The sequence below is a fragment of the Geospiza fortis genome, unplaced genomic scaffold (assembly GCF_000277835.1).
Source record: "Geospiza fortis unplaced genomic scaffold, GeoFor_1.0 scaffold106, whole genome shotgun sequence".
In the NCBI taxonomy this organism is placed as follows: Eukaryota; Metazoa; Chordata; class Aves; order Passeriformes; family Thraupidae; genus Geospiza; species Geospiza fortis.
Genome location: NW_005054377.1, coordinates 887,574 through 905,430, shown reverse-complemented (window position 1 = coordinate 905,430; position 17,857 = coordinate 887,574). Strand labels below are relative to the sequence as shown.

The 17,857-nt window shown below is 39.5% G+C and overlaps 1 protein-coding gene across 1 annotated transcript; it reads left to right on the top strand.

Moving 5' to 3' along the window:
* The first annotated feature begins 292 nt into the window (after positions 1–292).
* On the top strand, positions 293–14,600 carry LOC102044139 (cysteine-rich venom protein kaouthin-2-like). The gene is made up of 9 exons (XM_005424942.2): positions 293–343; positions 3,845–3,976; positions 7,211–7,272; positions 8,618–8,737; positions 9,220–9,307; positions 10,415–10,560; positions 11,279–11,373; positions 12,994–13,082; positions 13,767–14,600. Exons 3-9 carry the CDS (start codon positions 7,213–7,215, stop codon positions 13,775–13,777), a joined length of 609 nt encoding a protein of 202 aa, XP_005424999.1. The 5' UTR covers positions 293–343; positions 3,845–3,976; positions 7,211–7,212; the 3' UTR covers positions 13,778–14,600.
* Positions 14,601–17,857: the final 3,257 nt, after the last annotated feature.

Sequence of the window (17,857 nt, the reverse complement as noted above, 5' to 3'; positions counted from 1 at the left end):
TCTGAGACTGCACTGAATTACCTCCCTGAGATAAATGCAGATGATACATAGGAAAAAAACCACACTTTTGTTCAGGCTAATAAAAAAATGATATGCTCTAATAATTGAGAAAATTCTTATCATATGGAATATGAGAAAAGAATGTGGCTGATTACATCTCAGATTCCAGTGGGAAAACTGCCAAGAAAGTCTTAAGAGCAATAAATTTATTGACCATTCCATTTGTGTAATAGGAATGGAATTCCAGCTGAGCATCTGGGTTTTCAGTTTGTGGGGGACAGAGAATGAGAATACTCCACCCATTTAGGACTGAGGAACAGAAAGGAAGAATGCTGTTGTGAAGGTAAAATATCTCAAATGTTTTGACATCTTCAGTTCAGGTCTCTGCTTTATTCAGTGAACAGGGATGTCACCCAGAGTTGGTCTCTAAGATGAACCTGGATGTTATCCACCACTTTAAAGACTTAAAAATAATTTTTAGATTGATAAATTTAGTTTAGCTTAATCCTAATCTATGATGAAAATTATTTTTTCCTCCACTGGAAAAAAGCTGATTTCTTCTACCTCTAATTCTCTCTCTTCAACCACAAAGCAGAAAATACCAGGAGCATCTAGATATCTGGAGATTGCCTCCCACGTACAAAAATAACTTGTCAGACTGGAGTTTCAGAGGCTTTTGTGACATTTATTCTAAGTCAGGGTCACTGGGTGGCCAACAAGAACAGAGCAATGCTTTCAGAAGTTAATTTACTAAGATGGGAGCCTAAGACAGGAAAACAGAAAAGTGTCTCTGTCTATTGAATATTGAGAGAATCTGGACACCTATATTGTGTTAGATATGTATCATTTGGATGTCTAAAGATAGAGGAATCTAAATTCTTTATATAATTTATTAGTGCCTTTTGTTCTTGCTGTGATAGACTCTGGGACCCTGCTCTGGGAATTCTAGAAAATGCTGTAGAAATAAGAATAGATGCTTTTTCTCCTACATATTGGATGGCTGGATACAAAATAAAAGAAGGGTACAGATAAATAGGGATAGTAAATGGAGAAAACAAAAACAAAACAGGTTTGATCTGTATATAAGACAATATCCACAGACTAGATGTAGCTTACTGCACTGAAATATTTTGTAGGCATCAAAACTAAGAAAATACAGAAAAAAAAAAAGCAAATGTTTATTGATCCCTCTCCCATAACAAAACTAAAGATGTTGAAAATAACCAGTTAACAGGTTTTTATCATCGCCAGGTGCCAAAGGGGTCATGGTCAAAATCTGAAAACTGGGTGAAAGATGAATCTCAGGAGACAAAGAGAGCTCTACGTATCTGAAAAATGGAAACAGTAGCATATGACTAATGAGATGGAGCTGGAATGAAAATTTGAAGACAGGAAATTGTATTCTTATTAGCAATGCCAGGCAAAAAGAGTCATTATAAATGCCTGATTTATACTTAATGGGATTTGCTAGAGGAGTGAGGTTTACATAATCAGCCAGTTTGCAGGTGATGCAAACCTGAAAGGAGGGGCTCCTACAGCAGGTGGTGGAGCTGCTGTTCAGAGGGACCTCAACAGGCTGCAGGAATGATCTTTAGAGGTCCCTTCCAACCTGAGATGTTCTGTGATTCTGTGAAAATAAACTATGGGAACAACTTATGAGGTGTCATGACAGAATATTCACAGAAATGTTGTTGGGGGATAGGCTGTTGTTGTGAATCATTCTCTTGGGTTTTTAGGCAGCTCTTACACTTGAGTGGGGAGCTGATTCACAGGGTCTCGGTGTATATTAGGCAGAGGGATGACTGAAAAACATAATAGGATACAGTCTTTACCTTATGATCCATTGCTCACTGATCACATGCATAGAGCTTTTCATTAGCAATGGTTATAATGATTATGCTAATTACACTTGTTTTCTCATACAGCAATTAGAGGTTCCCACTGTAATGTGTTGAACTGCTGTATCTGTCAATAAAAAAAATAAGACAGGTCTTACTTTGTTCCTCTCCAGTGTCAGCAACATAAAAATCACACAACCCTAGAACACTTTTGGTTGCACAGGATCTCTGAAGTTCATCTGGCTCAACACCACGTGCCACCTCAAATCTGTGTTGTAAAAGAGTCAATCTCTGCCTTCTCCCTTTCCAACACAGTAGCCCTTTGCTGGGCTTACTCTACTAAAGCCTTTCGTGTACTGGGGACTCTAAAACTGGGCACAGCACAGTCCCAACACCATTTCATAATTGCTCAAAATTGGGTTTAATCACTATTTTCAGTTAGTGCACAATGCAGTGGCTAATCCAGTGCAGTTCATTGTTCGTGGTGACTCTTGTGAAACTTCTCATAGAATCATTTACATTGGAAAAGACCTCTCAGATCATCCCTGCCCATGGTGGGAGGCTTAGAAGTAAATGATCTCTAAGGTCCCTTCCAACCCAAACCATTCTATGATCAAGTCCAACCCCTAATGTATTTTTGTAGAGCTGTTCCCTCAACAATTGGTGTCTTTTAATTGTTTGCTTTCAGATCTTTTCTGTCAAATCACAGCTCCAGCTTTTTGGGATTCATCTGAATGATAGCCTTTTTATCCAGCATGTGGACTGCTCCCTGCAGCTTGGTGTTAACCCAAACTTGCTGAGGGTGTGTTTCTCTCCACAGAATTACAAACCGTCAACCACCCCACAGTCATTTCATCTGGCAGAGCCAAGGTGCTCTTTCCCAGGTGTGGAACAGCAAAGGCCTGTTCTGAGGGCACAACATGAGTTCTCAGGGAGGAGCTGAGTAACTAGGAAGAGGGGAGATCTGAATTTAAATAGAAAAACAGCAACATTTGATATAAAAGCAGACAATGAGAGCTATTCTGGTCAGCAATTACTGGAGATTAAACATGGACACAAGCAGTCAGTGCACACACAAAATCCCTTCTGATCTGGCAGTGTTCCCATCCATCCCATCTCACCCCATGCACCTGGAAATGCCAAAACAAATACGTGTTTTAATTTTGGTGCACATGGTAATCTTTCAATCTTTAGCCAATATCGATTAAAAAGATAAATTACAGAAACATCCTTGTCTCCTCTTTTGGCTTTTACACTATAGGACCGATGTAAAGAAGCCACAGCATGAACAGGAACTAGGCCCAATGCCTTTTAAGCTCCCATGGAAAAATCAATGGGGAAGATTCCATCTTGGATACAACAATGTCAGTTTTGAGGCATTGTTAAATAATAATAATAATGATAATGATAATGATAATGATAATGATAATGATAATGATAATGATAATAATAATAATAATAATAATAATAATAATAAATAACTCAGTAGCTAGCTGAGTTTATTTGCATTGCTGGAGATCAGGATCGAATGTTACTACAACTGGATGTGTCAATCATTAGCAGAGAGCGTTGTACCTGGCCTAAATAATAATAATAATGATAATGATAATGATAATGATAATGATAATGATAATGATAATGATAATAATAATAATAATAATAATAATAATAATAATAAATAACTCAGTAGCTAGCTGAGTTTATTTGCATTGCTGGAGATCAGGATCGAATGTTACTACAACTGGATGTGTCAATCATTAGCAGAGAGCGTTGTACCTGGCCTCCCCATTGACTACAAATTTCAAATTTAAGATGTAACACATCCAAAAATAATTTCAGAGTATTCCATGTATTCCAGTACAAGAAGTAAGAGGAAATTAAAATGGAAGACAAGCAAACAACTTCCTCCTTGGATGAATTTAAGCTTGAAAAATATGTTGTTTTTCTATCTGGTCACTACGTGAACTTTGTAATGCTTGTGACGTTGAATCACCTTGTCCTATCAGGAAACAGGAGAGCTATAAATCACCCTCCTGTGAAGAATTCCAGCCAATTCCACAACTACCTGATGAAGGACTATTGGAATTAATACCGCAACAAAGGACAGAAGAAACTTCTGATCTTCGTGGAAACAAAAGGTAGGATTTGCCTTGATTCGTTGGCTTAAATGATTGTGATTTTTTTTTTCCTGTATTAAAATACAACCTGCCATCAGAAGACTTTTTGAAAAATTTAGGACAGTCACGAAAGACAATTTTATTCAGTGAAAAATAAGGATTATATAGGCAATAGTGTAACACAAGCTAAAACAAAAAGGTAGAGATAATGGACGAACAATCAAAAATACCAGAAAAGCCACCTGTATCAAGAAAGCAGCATCTTAGTAAATTATTTGTATGTAGAGAAAGGGACAGAGAGACAGTCAAACACATTGAGTGGGATATACATTCAGCTTAGTAAGTTCTATTGGTTCATGTTTCTATCACCACCTATTTTCAGAGTGGGAAAATTACCACCTTGTTTAATTGACTCCTCTTCTGCAAAGTGGCTGCTGAGTGGCCTTTGTGCAATAATGCTTTACAAGCGCAATGACAGAGACTTTATTCTATTTCAGGTCTTTTTCAAGGATAATAAAAAATAATTGGGATTTTTTTGTTAATGGTTATCCAATTAAATGAATAATTTAGGATACACCTTTGTATTTTTTTTATTTTAGAAGGAGAGACTGGAAAAACATATTCTCATGAGTCTGCCAAACTCATACAAACTAGGGATGCTAAAGCACCATCTTTCAGTGGCAGATCCTGGTATACAGATGGATTTGCAGGAAAGTCAGTAAGACTTGGCACATGTCCTGATTTATGTTTGATTGAGGGGGAGCAGGGGAGGGGGGGAGAGAGACTGATTTTAGGACCGGTGCCTAGAAATTAATGCAGAGCAATTAAATTTACATCTCATAAACTGTAAGCATTTGGTTGAAATCAGTGGGATTGCCAAAAGTATGTTAATATCTTGGAGTGGGAAACCCACTGGGTCTTAAAAAGCATTCCAATAGCATTTTGAAACTCATATCATGTATTAAATTACCAATTAGATTTAATTGTAAGTTAATTCATAGAAAATATTACAGTGAATGAATACTTTGCCCATGTCTCTAAATCAGCTTCTTCAGCTTGATTTGCAAACTAGAAAGCTTCATAATTTCAGTGAAGAATTTTTTCCTTTAATATGTGTTTTATGTGCAAAAAGAGTTGCCTTCTACTTGCATCTCATCATATTTTACACTCAAAAGACATATTTTTGCTTGTAACTTGAGTACAGCTAAAAATAGCCCAAATTCTATTTACTTTCTAGTTAGAAATTAAGTGAAAAGCCTATTTTTTCATGATATTGGGAGTATAACCTTTTGTTGCTAAACACCTAAGTCAGACAAAGCGCAAAGTTTTGTAACGGCTCTGAGAAATACGAGTTAGAGAAATTAATAAGAAAAACATTCTGTGATTCTAAAGCACTTCAAGGAGGCACAGGTGATGTTAAAATTTAAAGGGACACAAAACAATACTAAGAACAGGAGAACAATGACTTACTCTGTTAATCATCCATATGTTTTCCCCTGGATCAACCAGATCTTCCCTCAAATACAAGTGCTTGGAATAAGCCACACTTGGAGGCTGTGAGAGTTTAATTGGACAGAAGTGACCAGTCTTTCCTGTTTTTTGGGCTCTGAGCTCCAGCTATCCATAGTATTAGTCCATGGGCTTTGTTGTTTAGCAGAGCTGGAGCAGCATCCCTGCCTAAGGTGACCCACAGTGCCACCCGCAGAGCAAGGGGAGAGACTGGGGAAGAACTGGGGCCTTGCTGCAACACCTGGAAAAGAATATTTTTTCTTAACCACGTGTTCTCCACAAGTACCAGTGTTCTCCAGAGCACCCTGTGTTTTATATGAACTGGTTGCCTCAAGGCAAAGGGGCTTTGCTGAATATGAAAGGATCAGCAAACCCTACTGGCCTCTCCCCAGGAATAATTTAAAATGAAAATCAGCAGCCCCTCAAAACCAAACAAGGTAAGCTAATAATATACCTCTGTGGTAACATGCCCATAAATTCCCTCAGAGTGGGAGGTTAGGAAAATTGCCAGAACAAGTAAATTCCACTCTAGTCACCTGCTTGCCTGCCAGAGGTAGGTGAGCAGAAACAAGCTAAATGTAGCTCGTGTGACTGATTGCAGATACCTGAACTTTGCAGTGACCTCCTTGGTCACTGGAGTGGTGTTTGAGCCTCCCAGGCAAGTGGAGTCTTGGAGTCCAGGGTCTGGTGGATGCTTCTTCAATTAGAATCAGATATTTGTACAATAACCTGAGTTGGATGGGACCCACAAGGATCATCAAAGTCCTACTCCTGGCCCTGCAGAGGAAATACCAAGAATCACAATGTTAGAGAAGGCTCTAATTTCTGTTGTCATTTCTGATTAATTGTAATATAATCAAGATTTGTCTTAAAACAGATTAAAACAAAAAAAAAACCTTCCTGAAATAGGTCTTTCCCAGTTCTGCCCCAGCTCACATGCAAGATTTCATAGTGCTGGTCATCAAGCTTTGAGCAGGTTTTGAGTATTGGCTCCTACGCACCACTGTAGAGATCAGATTGACTCAGTGTATAATTCCCCTTTCAACCAAAGCACTCCAGTCAGAGCAGGCAAAGGGGAGCAGGGGAGTTTTCAGATTCACCTAGACACAGGAACAGGCTAAGAGCAGCATCCCATCCCATTCTGCAGTTTGAAAATGAACAATAGGCTTCCTGCAAGAAGGGCAGCAAAAATACCTGTGAATACCTGTGGGGATATTCCATCAGGGTTACAGCAGAAAGTATGAGTTGTAAAAAGCTGTTGGTTCATAGAAATTTGGAAATGAAAAGACAGAATTAATTTTATTGTTTTAGTTCTAAAAATGGATGGGAAGGAAGGCACGAAGGCAGGAAGGAAGGCAGGAAGGAAGGCAGGAAGGCAGGCAGGCAGGCAGGAAGGCAGGCAGGCAGGAAGACAGGAAGGCAGGAAGGCAGGAAGGCAGGAAGGAAGGAAGGAAGGAAGGAAGGAAGGAAGGAAGGAAGGAAGGAAGGAAGGAAGGAAGGAAGGAAGGAAGGAAGGAAGGAAGGAAGGAAGGAAGGAAGGAAGGAAGGAAGGAAGGAAGGAAGGAAGGAAGGAAGGAAGGAAGGAAGGAAGGAAGGAAGGAAGGAAGGAAGGAAGGAAGGAAGGAAGGAAGGAAGGAAGGAACTTGAGCAAAAGCCAGCAAACACACAGGAGAAAAATGTATTTTGTATTCAAAGAAATGAAAACTCTGTAAAAAGAAAATTAATTCCTCATTCTCACCTTTTCAGAGATGATTCTGCCAGCAGTGTTCCTGTGTCTCACAGCTGTGCTGCCTCCATCCACTGGACAGGTAGAATCTTATCTCTTATTTGTAAATAAGAGATATTTGTAAAATAGCTCTTCTTTGTAAAATTTGGGTGGGCCCTGAGGCACTTGTAGTCCAACTGAATAAGGCTTTTCCTATGCACACCAAACATATGCAGAAAGAGTCTGATGAGATATTTAGGATCTGGAAAGCATTTATTCTTGAAGTAACAGATAAAGGATCTGGAAAGCATTTATCCTTGAAGTCTGCTTCATTTCAAAGCAATTTTCTGGTTCTACATTTGCACAAAGAAACATCTAAAGTTGTAAGTTGTCTCAGAGATAATTGTATTTTCCAGAAGTTTCCATACACAAATCCAGTAATCTGGGCCTCCTAATGATCGACTACTTTTCTCATTAATTCCACACAGGTTTACAGATATCATTTACTTACCTGTCGTCCTTTCTCATCCTACAGGTCCTGAGGTATTGCCTCTCTCTTTGCTCACAGTCCCATCGACTCAGCCCATATCCCTCATTTCCCTCAAACAGCTAAATTAACACCCTAAATGCACACACAGAGTGGTTCCTCCCCACCCAAACTTAGTCTGAAATCTGTAGTTTGCCACTTCTCCATCACATGACTGATAGCTGGACTGCATTTCCCCCTAATTCTTCAATTTCTCCTCTCAATGCTGCAGTCCAGACTAGTTGAGAATGGATGTAAAGAGGAGGCTGAGTTCCTCACGTGGCTATTTTTTAATTAGAGAACGTGTGAAAAGCATGAAAAATTTTATCACTTATGACAGAATTGGAAGAAAATCTATGGCATGAAAGGTATAAACATTTTCTGTTCAGTGGGACGTCCTGATGAAGTACCACAAGAAGCCTGAGATGATCCTGTGATTAAACAACAGAGTTCTTCAACAGAAAAACATTGATAGGGAAGTTTAAAACTAGACAGAAAAGAAATACATCATAAACACAACTCATACATTCTGATGATTTTTAGATTCTCTTTCCACAAAACCTTATTAGGAAATTATAATATTGGTAAAAAATCTGGTTCTGTTGCCTAAATATGAGTCTACAGGCACAGAGGCATTCCAGGATATCCCAGTCCTCCACAGAGGGTTGGGAGATACAATACAGGAATCTGTGTTATTGCTGCTTAGCTCTACACTGTGGAACCACTGAAATGCTGCTCCACATGGAAGCACCCCTGGAGACACTTAGGAGACAAAGAGAACCACAGTCCTTCCTCCCCCACAGGGATTATCTCCTTGGTTGATAAAATTTTGGTATTTTAATATTTCCTACAAAGGACGCGGGATTTAGTAACATTCAAATAGAACAGAAATACAGCTTCTTTTTTTTTTTTTTCAATTTAGGAAACTGCAGCTCTCAGTGCTCTGTCAAGCAGCAGAGCCGAGCAGCAGAAGTTGATTGTTGACAGACATAATGCCCTCAGGAGAGGAGTGAAACCAACTGCCAGCAACATGATGAAGATGGTAAGTTGGGTGCTGTAAATCTATTTTTAATGAGTGGTGGACTATATGAGAGATACAAGACTGTATGCAGGGTCACATTATTTTATTTAGCCACAAATTCCTTCTCCAGACCTTTCCTAAGGATTGAGCACAGCCAGCACCAAGAGAAACATAAGGTTGGGCAGGTGGAAGAAAAAAACTGGAAAATTTGGTGGTGTATCAACAGTAATGTCTCTTTTGAAGTAAAATTAAAAGAAGAAAGATCCATAGCATAATTAATTTATTTCTGATGCATTCTTCATCAGGCTTCACAGTTTCTATTCCTTTGGTGCACAATAACTTTGCTCCTATCTCCCTCTCTCCTCAAAAAATAGGATGAAAAGGATTTCACATTTGGCTTTTTTTATTATTTAAATGTAATTTCTAAATGTTGCACCTTTATGAGGTGCATGTATGAGGGGTCATTCATGGGTGCATGACAGATATTTTCTTCTTTCATTAAGGAATGGTGTTCTGCAGCTGCAGAGAATGCCCAAAATTGGGCCAATCAATGTACTTTAAGGCACAGTCCTGCTAACCTGAGGAGAACCAGTAAGTGCAGCATGAGTGGAGCTGAACAACATCACAACTTATTGAAGAAGCAAAACTTTGGGGTTTTGCTTACTGGGGGGAAATGAAATGCAATTTTAATTCCATATTGATTATTTTTTTGTCATGTGACAAATGGAAATTTCTAGGTAGAAATATGCCCAGTGAGCAAGAAAAATTCAATCCCATTCTCATCCCAGTTTTATATAGGTATATCCCATTTCTAAAGCAGATGAAAAAATTAAATCAAAATAATAAAGCATACTCTCCTAAAATATCCATCAGAAAAGAGGGAATCTAGAGATCTAGAGCCAGCTAAGTGCAGAAACCAGTTTACATGTGCTGGTTTGAAATGTCTGGGAAGAAAGGCGCAAAAGGCAAAGGTGTAAAACCGGCTGGTGGTGCTAAGCATAGTTTCTCAGACCAGACTTAAAGTTTGTAAATCCCCTGGCAAATTGCAACCTAAAACTGTCTTTGAGGTTCAGATTAACACTTCAGTCAGTCACTGGATGTTGAATTTACAGCTGCACCATGTTAACAGCCCTGTGTGTTGCTGATTGACTTCTACCCCACCATATCTAAAATGTGGACAGTCCTGTCAATATTATCTCCTGAAATCCAAATCCTCTGGCTTTTTTGCCAGGGTGAATCCCATTTGAGGACCAATGCAGTTGGATTAGACTTGAATAGAAAAAGAAGATAAGGACAGTATAGATACTTTCTTGTGTGCCAGGAGTAAAATTTGGATTATTGAGATTTTCCCAAGAGTACTGGGCTGTGACCTGGGTAATTATTGTGTTGGCAACTTCCAAATAGCAAAATTACAGCCATGAACCTGCAATGTACCTGTGCAGGTGTTCCTGCAGTCATGCAGAATGTCTGTAACGACAACCACCAGCCAAACAGACCATGCTGCAAACTAGCCAAGTGACACCTTCAGTATTTACAAAGAGTAATGTCACTCAACTGCAAAAACAACATCCTGCTGCCCCATTTAGGATGAGAATTTCTATGAATATCATCCCACCGTTTGCTGATTTGTTTTGTTGGTTTTTTTTAATTCTCATGCATGGATTCTCTATGCATTTCTCAGCCCCCTTCTCTTTTCAGATGTACAATGTGGTGAAAATCTCTTCATGTCCTCTGCCCCATTCTCATGGTCAGATGTTCTTCAGGCCTGGTACAATGAGGAGAAAAATTTCAAATATGGAACTGGGGCAAAACCAAAAGGTGCTATGTTTGGCCATTACACTCAGGTAGATGTATTTTTAATATATATATTTTTATTTCAGGCTGAACAATAAAATGTTAGCTGAGCAAGTTTTACCCTCTCATCCTTAAAGGAAATAAAAACAATGGGGATATGAGAGTTATTCTAGCAAAACAAGATGAAAACTTTTAAAGGAACAGAATTAGAATGTAAAGAAACAAAATTAAAATGAAAATAATAGTCTGAATGTATGTAGAAGTAAAGAGTAAAGATACTGGTATTTCAAGACTTCAGGAAGCAGCAACTTGTTTAACATCTGAGAATTGCCCTGAAGGTGGAAAAACAGGGTTATTAATGTATCAGCAAGGAAATATAAATAGGTTTGCTGCAGTCAACAGAGTTCTTTTGACTCGGAGGAGTTGGGCAATGGCTTATCCTTAACTTCTACAGTACCTGCGTAAAACACAGGATACAGAATTTTACATCATCATTCCTACATTAACAGTTTCAATTGAATGAAGACATAAATACAAAATCAAAGCTTTTATAAACATGTCTTGAATTATTATTGTTATATCCCCAAAATTCTTTGGTTGAATAGGGGTGAAAGCAGATTTTCAGTAACATGGGGATCATATTTTTACTATAAAGGGTAAATAAAATGACAATGTCATTGCAAACATTTCTGTGATGCATATTGTATTTAAATGATTTTCAAATGTATATTTTCCATACTTTCATGATTTTTATTCTTATACCTACAGATGGTTTGGCACAATTCTTATAAAATTGGATGTGGTTTTGCTTTCTGCAGCAACACTACATACAGTTACTTTTATGTCTGCCAGTACTGCCCTGCGTACGTATTGATTCTGATTTTGGTACTTGTTACATTATCAAAATTAGTCAGGAGTTGGTGAAATTTGTATCAGGGCACATGACCAGTAGCTGAGAAATGGGTCTGAAGACTGCATTAGGAATATGAAAGGACAGAAACACACTCATGAAAAGAGTTGTCAAACAAGAAAAAGCATAAAATATATCAAAGGGACACTGATTTTCAGATTAAATGTCACTTGACTAAAAATCCTAATTTTCATAATAGTTAATTAGAAATAAATATTTTGCACATTCTACTTGAAATGCCATTTCAGAAAGGCATGTCAATATGTACAGTACAGTGAAGACTATAATTAATACAAAAATACTTTAACGGGAATGTTAAGGTAAAATGATGATTCCAAAGAGTGCCTAAAATTAATTTCCACATTCACATATCTTTTTGTGGGTTGACCTTGACTGACCATCAGTAGCTCACACAGCCTCTCTGACTCTTCTCCCCAACAGGATGGAGTAATTAAAAAATATGGCAAAAAGTTCATGGGTCAGGATGAGGTCAGGGGAGTTCACTCATCACTTACTGTCATGGAAAAAAGAGACTCAGTTGGGAAAATTAATTTATTACTAATCAAATCAGACTAGGACAATAAGAAGTAAAACCAAACCTAAAGTGCCTTCTACTAGCCCTCACCTTCTTCCCAAGATCAGCTTGACTCCTGGTTTTCTCTGCCTCCTCCTCCTCAGCAGCACAATGTGATGGGACTGGGGGCTCTGCTCAGTTCACCATTCTGGCCATTTCTGCCACTCCTTCCTCCCCATGCTCTTCCTCCATTCCATTGTGAGTCCTTCTCACTGGAGAGACCTCCATGAACTTCAGTGTGGGTCCTTCACACAGGCTGCAGTTCCTCCTGAGCTGCTGCAGCATGGATTCCTTCCATGCTTCCATTCCCTCAGGATTGGACTGCTGCAATGTGTGCCCCCCACACTGGTCACAAATCCAGTCAGGAGCCTGATCCGGTGAGGGCTTCCCATGGGATCACAGAGCCTCCTTCAGGCATCCTCCTGGTCCAGTGGGAGTCCTCCAGAGGTTGCAGGTGGATCTTTGCATCCCCATGGACGTCCATGGGCTGCAGGAACACAGCTCCTGGTGCCTCTCCATGGACTGCACCAGGGAACCTCAGCTCAGGTGCGCCTGGGGCACCTCCTCCCTCTCCTTCTGCACTGACCTGGGTGTCTGCAGAGTGTTTTCTCTCACATATTCTCACTCCTTTCTTCTGATTGCTGTTGCACGCAGAATTTACCCTCCTTTGAATGTGTTATCACAGAGCCACGATCTCCATCACTTGGATCCAACTTGGAGTGGCCAACACTGGCCCTGTCTGGAACAGAGACAGCCTCTGGTGTCTCCTCAAAAAAGCCACCTCTGCAAATTCTTCCCCCTCTCTGCCCACTGCCAAAGCATTTCCAAATAAACCCAGCACACATGTCAAAATTGACATATAACCAGGCACCCAGCATAAATGTAACAGTAAGTTACATAAGTAACTGTGTGTAAATCTAAACATCTTCATAATTTAGTTTTCCTCTCAAATATGGTGTAGTGACTTCATAGCTGATGTTGGTAACATTAATGTTTCAGGGGAAACCTAATAGGTTCAATGAAGACACCCTACAGGGAAGGAGAGCCCTGTGGGGATTGCCCCAGTGCTTGTGAGGATGGACTATGCAGTAAGTTCCAAGCATTTTAATTGTGACCTGGATAAAACTGATGCTTAAAAAAAACCCTAAGCAACAACTAATTTATGCAAACTGAATTTAAAAAAAAATATTTGCTGAAGTACTAGGCCAAAAGCACTATCTGAGAATCTCATTTCACCATGCTGTCTGCTTTACCTAGGTGAGATAACATTTTTCCATGCCCAGGAGAGATAAATCTCGTCCTTGAACCTAAGAAATTCTAGGGAAGGAGGGGACTTCTTTACCTTTTTTTTTTCTTCTTCATCCTCTAAACAATGGTGGCAGATTAAGTGGAAGTAGGAACACACTTGATAAGAGCAAGTGGCAAACCTTAGTTTTTAGAATTCTGATAGGAAATGAAAACATATGGGCTGAGTTTCACAATGCAAGATTTAATTAATATCTTCTGTTATTGAATTAACCAAATTCTCATCACAGGCTGTAGCATAAAGTAAGAAAGCTTTAAAACACCTTTATGGATAAGTAAGAAGTCTCCTTGAGAAAGCCACTTATTTTCTGTGTGTGGTCAAATTAGTGGTTGGGATGCTGCTGGGGAGTAAATGAGAAGAAAACATTAGGGACAAAATAATGTTGATGAAAAATTATTCTGAAAGGACATAGTGTGGGTTTTCACTTCCCACTCATGATTAATTTTGTGTTTCAAATCATTTTCAGCCAAGCCTTGAAAGTTTGAAGAGACTTTTGTCCAACATTCCTGGCAAAGTGTCCAGGATGTGCCCAGAGCTTGGTGAAGGCCACTGCTCTGCTCCTGTCAATGCAAAACTGGAATAAAAGAACAGGGTCAACTTTTACCTCCCTGGGTATCCATCTCCTTAATGAATTCTTCCACAAACTCTGATTCCATCCTGCCTCTCCAACATTTGCAGAAGGACTGATTTCAGTACAGTGACTCACAGAAAAAAATTTGTAGGTGATGTACATATTCTATTTATATAATGGTCCAGAACATGGTAGAAATCTTCATTTTAATTTGTTGTTTGTTTGCCAGATATATTTAATTATTAGCTTTTATCATCTTTCTTTTCCCAAAATGTTTTCTAATAAACATTTTTTAAAGGTCTGTGGTTCCATATGTTTATTATGTTCTTGGCATACATGGATAGTGCTTGGTCATGTAACTACTTTTAACTTGATTGAAAATTTAAACTAAGTACTGTTAACAGGACCAGAAGATAAACAGGATTGCTTGAAATGTGTAATTCTTAAAAGGAATTAGGAGAGCAGAGCAGTTTCCTGTAGATCTATTCTGGTTTAGAATCTGTTACTGACATATGTTCTACTGTAAAATGCTCAGTTGTGAAAAACACACAAAAAATACCCCCAAAAAACATACCAAATGTAGTTAATTTAAATTAAGAATCCTGTTTATAGTGTAAGATTGCTTTTAAATACAGGTAACCAAACCTGCCTTGCAAAGAAAAAGGACTGTCTGAGAAAGGGGCTTAATTCACAATAACAGATAGTTAAAAGGGGGAAGGTCCCTGCATTTGGAAACTTTATTTTTTATAACAAGTAGGCATGTGTTTCAATGCTTTCTAATATGGTCTTTCGCTATATCAGTCATTAAATTACTCATTCTTCACGGACCAGTTCATCATAATTTTCATTCTTTCTTATTACCATGAAATGAAATTCTCTAAACTTCACCAAAGTTGTGACTTTATTAGCATTAGGTGTTGAAGGGAGCCTAAATATCTAGCAGCATGAGCAGAATCAGGTTATGTGAGAAGATTTCCTAAGCAAAAAGAGAAGTCAGGCAAGCAACCCTCCGTCAGATTCCCTTTCAGAGAAAAATAAAAATTACCATAAATAACCTGCAATCCCCACTCAGTGACCTTTGGGATACTGGCATTTTTCTGTGCAGTTAAAAATAGGGTTAAATATCATTTCAGTCTTACCTTACAAAGGTTGCACATTCCAGTCCCCTTTTAGTAACGAAGCTGCTGTCATAATTAGGATTGCAAGTCCCAGAGCCCTTGGCACAGAATAATTTCATCACACATTTGACTCCTTCATTCCAATGGCATTTCTTCTAGTGTGAAAGACAAGTATTAAGTTAAAAGTTCAGTTTCACAACTCAAAGTGCTTATTATTTGGGTTGTGTTTTTTCCTCATTCATCTCCACCACTTTTCCCCTCCATGGCACACTGCCGTCTCAGCTGGAGACAGCTCTAAAAGTAAATTAAGAAATACCAGGGCAGAGGTGTGAATGCTGGAACATGATTTACTACACTCTGAAGTAATTTGCACAGGTCCAAGAAAGAATGATTATGTTGCAATAGTTAATCCAGTGTTGTGGTCAATAAGGAAGTGGGCAGAACCATTACCCTCACTCACAAAAGACTCCTTTACCATGAATAATGGGTCAAGAAATCATAGAATCATTAAGGCTGGAAAAGACCTCTAAGAGCACCAACTCCAAACATTTACCTATCACTGCCAGGTCCATCACTAAACCACAGCCCTAAGAACCAGAACTGCACATTTCTTGAGCACTTCCAGGGGTGGTGACTCCAACACTTCCCTGAGTAGAGTTAATTTAAATTAAGAATCCTGTTTATAGTGTAAGATTGCTTTTAAATACAGGTAACCAAACCTGCCTTGCAAAGAAAAAGGACTGTCTGAGAAAGGGGCTTAATTCACAATAACAGATAGTTAAAAGGGGGAAGGTCCCTGCATTTGGAAACTTTATTTTTTATAACAAGTAGGCATGTGTTTCAATGCTTTCTAATATGGTCTTTCGCTATATCAGTCATTAAATTACTCATTCTTCACGGACCAGTTCATCATAATTTTCATTCTTTCTTATTACCATGAAATGAAATTCTCTAAACTTCACCAAAGTTGTGACTTTATTAGCATTAGGTGTTGAAGGGAGCCTAAATATCTAGCAGCATGAGCAGAATCAGGTTATGTGAGAAGATTTCCTAAGCAAAAAGAGAAGTCAGGCAAGCAACCCTCCGTCAGATTCCCTTTCAGAGAAAAATAAAAATTACCATAAATAACCTGCAATCCCCACTCAGTGACCTTTGGGATACTGGCATTTTTCTGTGCAGTTAAAAATAGGGTTAAATATCATTTCAGTCTTACCTTACAAAGGTTGCACATTCCAGTCCCCTTTTAGTAACGAAGCTGCTGTCATAATTAGGATTGCAAGTCCCAGAGCCCTTGGCACAGAATAATTTCATCACACATTTGACTCCTTCATTCCAATGGCATTTCTTCTAGTGTGAAAGACAAGTATTAAGTTAAAAGTTCAGTTTCACAACTCAAAGTGCTTATTATTTGGGTTGTGTTTTTTCCTCATTCATCTCCACCACTTTTCCCCTCCATGGCACACTGCCGTCTCAGCTGGAGACAGCTCTAAAAGTAAATTAAGAAATACCAGGGCAGAGGTGTGAATGCTGGAACATGATTTACTACACTCTGAAGTAATTTGCACAGGTCCAAGTAAGAATGATTATGTTGCAATAGTTAATCCAGTGTTGTGGTCAATAAGGAAGTGGGCAGAACCATTACCCTCACTCACAAAAGACTCCTTTACCATGAATAATGGGTCAAGAAATCATAGAATCATTAAGGCTGGAAAAGACCTCTAAGAGCATCAACTCCAAACATTTACCTATCACTGCCAGGTCCATCACTAAACCACAGCCCTAAGAACCAGAACTGCACATTTCTTGAGCACTTCCAGGGGTGGTGACTCCAACACTTCCCTGAGTAGCCTGTTCCAATGCTTGACAACCCCTTCTGTGAAGAAATTTTTTGCCAATGTCCAGTATAAACCTCCCTTGGCACAGCTTGAAGCCATTTCTTCTTGTCCTAGTGTTTGTTACCTGGGAGAAGAGATCAACCCCCACATGGCTACAACCTCTTTATAGGGAGTTGTAAAGAACAAGAAGGTCCCCCCAGAGCCTCCTTTTCTCCAGGCTGAGAAAAGGAGCTTTTCCCAGCTCCCTCAACTACTCCTTAGACCTGTGCTCCAGAGCCTTCCCCAGCTCTGTTCCCTTCCCTGGATATGCTCCAGTCCCTCAATGTCTTTCCTGTAGTGATTTCTGCAACCCAAACCACAGGAATTCATTTCTCAGTCACTCATGAGAGGAAAAATTAGTGTAATAGTACATCTGACCCAGGGCATAAAGTTTCATAAGCCTAATTTAGATCTCCAGGAAGATACTGGAACAAATTTCTTCCCTGTCATTTTGTAACCAGTAGGGTATTAAATATCCATATAGATCCTTCATGAACTGATTTTGCCAAAACAAACTCTCTTCAGTGAGTCCCTCAGATGAGAAGATGTTGTGATGGCTTAAGTAACAAACTTGGGAGGTGTGGTTCAGATGAAAGTGCTGAAGCACGGCAGCTGAACACACATCCATGGATGCTCCCAAGCTGGGGGAGGAGACAGACACCTCTGACACCTCAGGGTCCTGGTGTTTGACAAGATGTCCATGACCCAGGAGTGTGCCCTGTGAGCAAGGAGGCCCAATGAGGCACATCTGGGGTGCTGTGTCCAGCTCTGGGCTCCTCAGGACAAGAGACACATGGAGCTCCTGGAGTGGGTTTGGTGGAGGGTGACAATGATGAAAGGACTGGAGCATCTCCCTGGCCATGGAAGGCTAAGGGAGCTGGTGCTGTTCAGCCTGGAGAGGAGACACAGCTGAGAGGGGCCCTCATCCCTGGATGTCCCTGTGTGCAGGGAGGGTCAGAGCAGGGCCCAGGCTCTGCTCCAGGGCCCAGCAATG

Bases quoted from the DNA above. Each gene is read 5' to 3' on its own strand.
- LOC102044139 (XM_005424942.2), top strand. From the start codon at position 7,213: ATGATTCTGCCAGCAGTGTTCCTGTGTCTCACAGCTGTGCTGCCTCCA. The intron at 8,738-9,219 runs GTAAGTTGGGTG...TCTTTCATTAAG, and splicing joins CCAGCAACATGATGAAGATG to GAATGGTGTTCTGCAGCTGC. The intron at 11,374-12,993 runs GTACGTATTGAT...TTAATGTTTCAG, and splicing joins GTCTGCCAGTACTGCCCTGC to GGGAAACCTAATAGGTTCAA.